Source organism: Mizuhopecten yessoensis, unplaced genomic scaffold (genome assembly GCF_002113885.1).
Source record: "Mizuhopecten yessoensis strain PY_sf001 unplaced genomic scaffold, ASM211388v2 scaffold245, whole genome shotgun sequence".
Classification (NCBI taxonomy): domain Eukaryota; kingdom Metazoa; phylum Mollusca; class Bivalvia; order Pectinida; family Pectinidae; genus Mizuhopecten; species Mizuhopecten yessoensis.
The window spans coordinates 1386992-1396781 of record NW_018403450.1 but is presented as its reverse complement, the minus strand read 5'-3'; the positions used below and the strand labels follow the sequence as shown (position 1 = coordinate 1396781).

At 34.9% G+C, this 9790-nt stretch overlaps 1 protein-coding gene across 1 annotated transcript; it reads right to left on the bottom strand.

Annotated features, from left to right (window-relative positions):
• Window positions 1-2629: 2629 nt before the first annotated feature.
• Window positions 2630-7998, bottom strand: LOC110445453 (glycine-rich cell wall structural protein-like). Its single transcript, XM_021490103.1, has 5 exons — window positions 7962-7998; window positions 5398-5465; window positions 3982-5052; window positions 3315-3359; window positions 2630-2992 (listed from the first exon to the last, which is right to left on the bottom strand). The coding sequence occupies exons 2-5, from the start codon at window positions 5453-5455 to the stop codon at window positions 2982-2984; spliced, it is 1185 nt and encodes a 394-aa protein (XP_021345778.1). The 5' UTR covers window positions 5456-5465; window positions 7962-7998; the 3' UTR covers window positions 2630-2981.
• Between the last annotated feature and the right edge of the window lie 1792 nt (window positions 7999-9790).

The window sequence follows — 9790 nt, the reverse complement described above, 5'->3', positions numbered from 1 at the left end:
CAGAGCTAAACTCCCTCAACAGCGAAAATCGTAACGACCTCGAGCTTATGAACTCATCTTGCACATGTGAGGTTGGTACGTCCGCATTCCATGAGTTTCCTATATGACCTTCTTGAGGTCGTTTGGTCTCATGTCACTGTCTTCCCGTGAGTCTGTTTATGTCTATGAATTGGAAAGCTTTATTCCTGAAGTACGTGCTATTATACATTTCCCGGTAAAATCTCGATATCGGGTGTTGACATATCATCGGCACGCACGTGTACTATTGTTTACCAGGGGCCTGTTTGTTTATGCGGAGCAACCGGTTTGACCGTTTATAAATGCAACAATTTCGGGTATAAATCCTGGCGGACCTGCAAATATGTATGCAGGCCTTGCAAGGCTTTCTCAAGGCTCGCCTGAAAAGTATGTCACGAAAATGGACGCTGATGACGATGTGTGGAGCCACCTTAAGGGACCAAGTGGCCCAAGGTCCGGTCGAGTGGTGAACGTTATTCCTTAGTTACGAATACATTCTGCAATAGCTACATGTAGGTCTAAATTTGGTCATTTTCCATGTCAATAAATGAAATAAAAGGGCAGCAAAACGTTACTATTTGAGTCTTTTCACTTACGTAGGTCATTTCTATAGAAAATAATTTATAAAAAAGTAAAAGTAATTGCGACAATTGAAATAATACATTGTGATCTGAATATATAATTTTTATTTCAAATGAAACGTCACTGATCTACCTCGCGCAAGCGTTTGATAGGATGACTGTGGCCTTCTCCATTGACATCATCCTTATTAAACTCCTTGTCAGTAGATATCAGATATCCTCAGTTTCATTGGAAATTCAAGGAACAATACCAAAACAAAATTCTAAAGAGCTAAACTCCAGCGAGGTTACATGTATATGGAACAAAGGTTTTCGGTTTGAGCCTCGTGAAGGCTAATTATATATAAAATGATACACGCCTTGTATAATTACGGACTTGGTATGCTGCACGAGTTTATTTCCCTAACTTCCTCATGAGTATAGTTATATTGACTTCTTCATCGGGTTAAGTCTTTGACATGCACCTCAAAATCTTATTATTGTCATGAAAGGATGCGAAAAGCCCCCAATAATAATTGTTTAAAGACGAAATATAAATAATATAGATGGATAGTTATAAACGTATATGACAATGTTTGTTTTTGCGTTTTACAATCATTAACTGATAAAGCAATTTCTTTCACTCTTACAAATCAAAGTTATTTTGAGAAGTTGGATCGAACAAATATTGATAGCTACCATTGCAATTTAGTTTATACTATGGTATTAAACTTTCTCACTGTGTTTAAGAATGCAACGGATTTTTCAATCATAAAACAGCATCTTTATGAATGCAGCCAGTCATCTAAACCTTTCCTCCGTCAATAATTTGTGTGTGATGCATGCATTTGCTTGTTTGATAAATAAAACAGACATGTTCAAGGATATGCCAGCGATATCAACCGTAATCAGCATAATAAAAGTTTGGGCAATGACGTGTATAGGTGATATAAATACAGTTGTATTGCAACAGAACATGTGTGGTAAAAGTTAAAAGATTGAAGGTTAGACATTGAAGCAAGGCATATTGTAACCTCGTGAAGTGTATCGAGTATTTCCTGCTTTGATATAGTCATTTGTTGGTTAAGTCACATGTTGGTTGAGTTATGTGTTGGTTGAGTCATGTGTTGGTTGAGTCATGTGTTGGTTAAGTCATACATATGTATGTTGGTTAGGTCATATGTTGGTAAAATCACATGATGGTTGAGTCATGTGTTTGTTAAGCCATTTGTTGGTTAAGTCATGTGTTGGATAAGTCATGCGTTGGTTGAGTCAGGTTACGGTAGAATCTGGTTTCATTGAAAGTAAACACAGGTCGTCTTCAAAATTCCTTACAATTTAACATAGGGGGCTATGAAAGGACTTTTTTATGGTTAGTTTTGACGTATAAATTAGAAGAAAATGTGTCCCTAATTTGGTCTGTTGCGAGTGAAGTGGGTGGGTTATCGAATTTATTCGTACATTTGTTTATAAATCAAACGAGTAACATGAATTTCATTTTTATTTTATCACGATCACGTAACAATAGTCATATCTACAGAAATATTGGTGCAAACTATGACATTGAAAACAACATCAACCCGTAACAATTATAGAAATAACCACTGAGAGAGAGAACGCAGTTTTGATTTGTTGGTGTTATTGTGAAATCAAACAGGTTAAAAGAATTTGATATTCAGTGGTGCATTATCTGGTGGCCTTAAAGGATTTTGCTCTCAGATACGATAACGCTTTCATTTATTATTTGATTGCATTTGCTATTGACATTTTCTTTTTGAAACATTTTTATCCTTTGACTCGATATCTGTTTTATAAAACATGTTATTCAACTCTGATCGATTTGAATGATAAATTTATTATTTTTGTGTTAAAACTTTGGCATCATCACAAACTATGATATAACAGTCATAACTTGTTGTGTAAATTATTAATGATACCAGTCTTAATAAATCACCATATATGGTGTGTCCATTTAAATAGATACTAAATCGTCACTGTCAGTCAAAACATGTTAACTTACCGTGAGAGAACAGAGAACGACAAAACATGTATAAAATTACCAACAATATTTATTTCGAATAACTTAGCTGATCCCAGTTTCACGAATGTTACTTATCCAAAAGAAACTTATTAACCTAAGGTTTGCCGTAGGAAATCATTATTTAGAATAAAAAGTTTCCTTGACTGCAGATTTTCCCTAAAAGTTCCGCAACACTTTCAAATGGTAAAAAATAAGGTAAAGGAATTCTCATTATATAAGAACCATTCATGAAACTGAAACCTCAACAAATATACTTGTCACAACTGCGGCAAGGTTTGTATAATCACGTGATCATACGTGGCTGGACAGCCCTCTCACCTTTACATATTTGCACGGGACTAATTCAACTGGATTGGCTTGAATTAATATCCACCTGTAAAAGGAAATAAAAGTGACGTTAAGATATCAATATCAATATTTTAAAGCATAATGGTTATAAAAGAATTCAGGGAAAACTAATAGAATAAGAAAATACACAGGGTTATTGAAGTGTGAACAAGGCCTAAATTCAAACTCTAAATGATTGAAAGTAGGAACAAATGAAAGATGTTTACATTTAGACCTTAATGTCTAAGTATACAACACATACGTGTATTAATCAACAGATGTAAGAGCTTCAGCTACGGGACAGTATTTCATTAAACTAGCAATATCATGTTTTACATATGGTAAGGATACTTAGAATAAATAATCACCTCCGACAAGGTTTCCTTTCTTTAAACCTCCAAATCCTCCATGTCCTGCAAAACAACAATAGCGAAAAACATGAAAATATGTATTAGCGTCCTCTTAATTGTGACATCTAATTTGAACAATGGGTCATAGCTTTATTTTACAGACAAATTAAATTTACTAGCTTCTCTCATGCCGTCAGTGTTAAATAATAAATAATGATATGACCAAGATTATTGACGGATTAACTTGAATATATTTTTCATGTTATGGAGATATAACACAAAAAACGGAGTGTACTCTAAAAAAACCGCGAAACGGTTTATGATGAGAGTACACTCCGTTTTTTTTCCATAACATGAAAAATATACCCTTCATAATGCCTCCAAATCGTCCTTTGTGCACTGCAAAATGACAATGCAACATAACCATCAATCCTATATAAGTTGTGACTTTTCAATGAAACAATTTTAAAATTGAGAGAGACGGATCCTCTTGTATAGTAACATACAGAGAGTATGATGTAAATATTGTAATTTTGGGGAAACTGTGGAGTTGCAACATTTAGGTAAATGTAAAAAATAACAATAACAATATCTGGATACAGCAATAATTACAATGGTAATTCTATGGTATTTTTGTACATTAAAAACGCTAATACTATTATCATCTTGATGGTATCATACTTACTGATGCCTCCGTGTCCTCCTACAAAACTACTGGATAGTCCAACAATAGATCCTAATCCGTGACTCGCTCTACCGACAAATCCTCCAAATCTGCCTCCATTATTGATTCCGTTGCCGCTACCTACTCCAATTCCATTTCCAAACGAAACTCCGAAGTCATCGCCAGCAATAGCGCCTCCATTTCCTCCAAAAGCAATTCCAAAATCGTCGTTGACAATGGCACCTCCGTTTCTTCCGAAAGCAATGCTTGTATCGTCGCCTACGATAGCTCCACCATTACTTCCAAAAGTAACTCCAAAATCATCACCTAAAATAGCTCCGGATCCGCCGTTGGAGTGAATGGCTGTAAAATCATCGTCACTGGAAATAACGTTCAATCCATTTCCAGAAATGCCTTCTAAATCGCCTCCAACGACAACTCGTCCTCCATTAGACGACACAACTCCAAAGTCATCACCGATAGTAGCTCGGAAACCACCTCCAACAGAACTGCCTCCGATATGTCCAGCTCCATTACTTCCGCCGGCAATATGTCCTCCAATGTGTCCTCCAACATTGCCTCCGATAAATCCACCACTCATACCGCCATGTCCTCCGATGATTCCACCATTAGGATATCCACCAATCATACCGCCATGACCTCCGATGATTCCTCCCTTTGGGTATCCACCAAGAATACCACCCTTTCCTCCGATGATTCCACCCTTAGGGTATCCACCAAGAATACCACCCTTTCCTCCTATGATTCCTCCCTTAGGGTATCCACCAATCATACCGCCATGACCTCCGATGATTCCACCCTTAGGGTATCCACCGAGAAAACCACCCTTTCCTCCGATAAATCCACCTTTTGGGTATCCTCCGATGTGTCCCACCTTTTTGTAACCTCCCTTGATGATTGGTATAGCTACCATGTGGCCTCCCTTGGGGTACCCTCCGATCACTGGACGGTGCATCACCTTGTGGTATCCTCCCTTCCTGTATCCACCATACCCGCCACCAATCATAAATCCGCCTTTGGGATATCCGTAATGCATTCTATGGCCGACGAAGCCACCCATCGGATAATGGCCTAAAATAAGACATGATATCATAAAATTTCAATTTATACAGACTTTGGTAGGTATATCGCAACATATTGTCAAGCAAAGCTAACAGAGAGATTTATTTGTAGAAAATATCACTATAAAATGTTCACTGAAATGATATCAATCAAACCAGCGCAGTATTTTGATAAAACAAAGACCTGTGTGTATTTTACAATTATGAACATATTGTCTTGATGACCGACACTAGTTGTTAAACAGCCTCGCCTACCAGCACAATGGGTTCATTCGCTTTCCAAAGATCTAGATATCATTGTTGACTGCGATTGAATGATTTGAATACTGTAATGCACTATGTTAAATAAACTTACCATGAAAGTTGGCTAGGGTTACGGTAGCAAGGGAGGCAAGGATAGCAAGGGCAAACATGCTGATCTATCTGTGAAAACAAAATCAAAGTGTCATGATAATTCATCACGTACATTGTAACCCACATGTCTTATGTGTAACTAAGCTCTAACATCATAATAACACATGCAATATCAGCCATAGATGGTTCTTTGGACCTGATCATCAAAAGAATACGTGTACAAATAGTTTGAGAAAAAACAACTCTACACAGAACATTGCATGTAAGGATATCCCCAAATACTGTGTATATCTTTTAGATGACAATATATTTTTGACACAAAAGTAGGGCGATCGCTTATAACGTGTGTCGAGAAAATGAGATATCCGCCAAAATGATTTACATGAACAGAAACATGCGTATGTTTAAACACATGCTTACCATAGTGGCTACTATTTGTTAACTTCCAGATCTATCCATTAACTACCGCGATAATAATAAGACCAATAACATGGTGATTGATTAACACTTTCCGATATTCTGATGAATTCAAATGTAAATCGTAACCGTTTGAATATGAGCCTCCTTCGACTTTGTTCTTCTGCATTGAATTTGCGAACATTTCTGATGTAGTACCAAACATAATTGATCAAAATAAAAAAATAAACCACCAAATTCATTTAGTACAATAAATCAGTTCAATAACTTTATTGACTTTATATATATCAGTTGGATTGGACATCAGGATAGTCCTTTCCAAACTTATTTACAAACATTACATATATTCTGTCTTAACAATCTAATCAAACAGTCCAGTGGAGATCAATCCAATTTAGCTTGTGAAATGAACATTTTTCAACTTTTATTCAATCATTTTCTGTTTATGTTTTGGATATTAACAATTAGATAAATCATATATTTGTTGACAACCCATCCTACATAACATCCAAGGGATATAGGCCCAAAAGTCCCTGTGTATAAACACATTGGCCATCCACCCACTGGATATATAGGATAAGTTACCAATAAATAAACATTTTGTAAAATTTCAGAATATGATATGGATTCATATAGGAAAATGTAGTTATTATTATCTATTATTCGAGTTGAATTTCTAAAAGAAAGTATTTAACAAAGCACTATAGAATATTCATATTACTATGAAATAGTTAGAACAGGTTATAGAATAGTACACTCATAAATTCCATCCAGTCGAGCCGAATACCAGAGATGTTGTGAAGATAGATATACAAAATGTATATACACCAGTATCAATACTTATTAGTAGAGTGATCATGACACTATAAATAATAGCATCACTTTCAATGTGAAGTTTAGCTGTGAGCTAGATTACATATCAAGTGTATTAGTTTGACAAATTTAGTCAGATATACTTTGTAAAATGGATATGTTCATATCAGTGCTGCATATTAAGCACCCATTTAATAGAGTTTTTAGATTAAAATTATCATGATTATCAGTTATACCAAATTGAGAATTTTGTATTACTAATTGCATTCTAATGTTGTTATAGAGTGGGCATTTAAATATAAAATGAAATGCATGTTAAACATTAAAAATATTTTTTGCAACAATTTTGCGAAAACATGATGTAATAGATATTAGCCTATGGTTAGAGACATCATTTTGAGCACCCCTACCTTTGTGTATTGCATTAATATTAGCTGTTTTCCAAGAAAGAGGTATAATACCAGATTCATTAGTCTTATTACAAAGTAAAGTTAGAGGACATTTTAGAGAAGGTGCTAATTTCTCTATTATCTTGGGTATCATGTCATCTTGGCCAGGAGGGTTTTTATCATTAAGTAAACACAGTTGATCTTTAATGTCCTCTTCAGATATAATAATATTGTCTTGAAGGAAGGGAAAAGTATTTTCATGTGGGTAAGAGGTTCAAGAAGTTGATATGGAGCTGAAGTAGTTATTTAGACATTCTGCTTTTTCAAATGGATGATTTATTAAGTTATTATTTTTAGAAAGAAGAGGAAGACAATTTGATACATTATTTGAATTCATGACAGATCTAGCAATTTTCCACCACTTATTAGGAGGCACATTCTGGTCACTAATTGATTGTTGTAATTTTTCATAATAAGTGTTTTTAGCTTTGCTAACAAAGTCTACTATTTCATTTCTAGCCTTTCTGAAATTTTCCCAATTAATTGCAGTGTTGTTATTTACATCTTTTTTATGTATTCTGTTTCTCTGTCTTACTTTTTGCCGTATAATATTATTCATCCAAGGTTTATCATTAGGGCGAACAGTTCGAATTTTGGATGGTATACATTCTTCTAATTGATTATTAATAGAATCTGTTAGAAATTTCGAGTCAAGATTATTATAAGTATTTCCCAATATATTTCATTTAGAGCTCTATTCATTTTATCAAAATATGCATTGTCATAGTTTATGGTATATAGCATTCAGTGGAGTCCAATATAGACAGTCTACAAATGCAGTTTTAGTGTTAGATATCTATCACTAGAGTTTAAACCTAAACCTAAAAGAGAGAAGATCGTCCCTATGCTAATGTGTAAGTAACGGTACAAGATTAGTAGTACATACCTCCTCAGGGGTTGTCCAGCCAGGGAATGATGTCCAACAGTGTCCGTGTCTGTCTTATATAGGGGCAGAGCAGACAAACCTCTCACTGCTCAACCCCTCTGGACAGTGGCGAGACAATCAAGTGACACGTTTACGTCATACAGAGGTGCGTGGTAAGACAATGAATGTAATGTTAGATGTTCTTTCTAGTATTAACAGCTTAATATGTTTTTCAAAGTAGAAAAATGGGAGCACATAAATAAATAGATAGAACACTCTACATTGGTAAATGTTGATTTAAATATGTATTGCTTTATTGCATCTATTTCTGAATATATTTCGTGTAATTGTTATTCTATCTGAAAATAGGGAAAATGCGCTTAAATATTCTTTAGTTTAAACTTTGTTTTATTCACATAACATATGTAATACATAATACAAATATGATAAAACATAAATGAATTGGAGACAGAAACAGGTGTTTATACATTTGTATAAATCTGTAACCTTTCATCGTAACGAACAATATCAACTATAGCTTAGGGATAGTGAAGTGAATAAATTACTGGGGAAGTTAGCAGAGAGTTGGGAAAATGCAGTGTAGAATATGGTACATGTACAAAATACCTTATATTCATAAAATCAGTGTATTGTGGTCAAGAAAAATCCTTCTGTTGCGTCATCGTTAATACACTTTATGATTGATTTTCATACTGTTTCAAGAAAGGCATATATATATGCATATAAGTAAGATCTATATAAACAAGCTGCATTAGAATGCTAATATAAAATATACCCTATGATAATCATAATCATGTGGATGTTTTTTCCCTACGCAGACAGTCGTTGTGATAGACTGTTCGCATTCCATACACTATTGCTGCTCAATTTTTCGTCACATCCCGTGCCTTAATATGTCATTCTCCTGTTCATTCTTTTCCTCCTTGTATATCCGTTTCCACTAGACTGTTTGCATGGGGAAAGACCATCCACATGACTTACTTTACATATGATATATGTTATCATAAGAATACAAAGGTCATTGATTAAGAATCTTATTCAAAGACGTCATAAGATAATAAATCAGAGGTCAATTGATCTATTATTATGTTAGCAACTCCACTATTTCTTTTAACATATGATCGCCCACAAACTTCCATGTATGCATCGCCAGACATATCATAAACACATATATCTATATACATACATGATAGGGTTAGGGTTAGGGTTGTCTTGAAAAAGGAGCGGATCGCTCCGAAAATTTGACAACCTAAACTTTTCCACACTGTTGGAATTACTTCTTTGCCCCATATCATACATACATATATACACACATACGTACGTAAATACATACCTACCCACCTACATACATACATAAATTATATTTACTTGCGCACATGCTTGTGCATGGCTGCATGCATAGTTATGCACCCACGTACGTTAATGTATGCACTCCTACACACACACGCTCACACATGCATGCATACACACATAGGTGCATGCGTACATACATACATACATACATACATACATACGTCCATGGTTTGAGCTAATCATAATTCAAATATTTTTTGAAACAACATGTAAACATTAATAACAATATCATCATACTATTATATTAATCCTGAACAGCGAGGACAATCATTTTGTTTTCTTCTACAGATAACGATTCATCGCCATATACTAGTAGTTTGACAGTTATTTGATACTGAAGGGTTTCAATGTGTAGTTGTCTGATGGCAGTGTATAAGGTAAAATCTAGCAGGTAATGAGAAGTGTTTTCGATGGTACCGTATGCGCATAGAGGGGATCTAACAATGTTTTTCCTACATAAATGTTCATTAAGAGAG

Coding starts and splice junctions, on each gene's coding strand:
- LOC110445453 (XM_021490103.1), bottom strand. CDS start 5,455: ATGTTTGCCCTTGCTATCCTTGCCTCCCTTGCTACCGTAACCCTAGCC. Junction 5,053..5,397: donor AACCCTAGCCAACTTTCATG/GTAAGTTTATTT, acceptor GTCTTATTTTAG/GCCATTATCCGATGGGTGGC. Junction 3,360..3,981: donor AGGAGGACACGGAGGCATCA/GTAAGTATGATA, acceptor GTTGTTTTGCAG/GACATGGAGGATTTGGAGGT.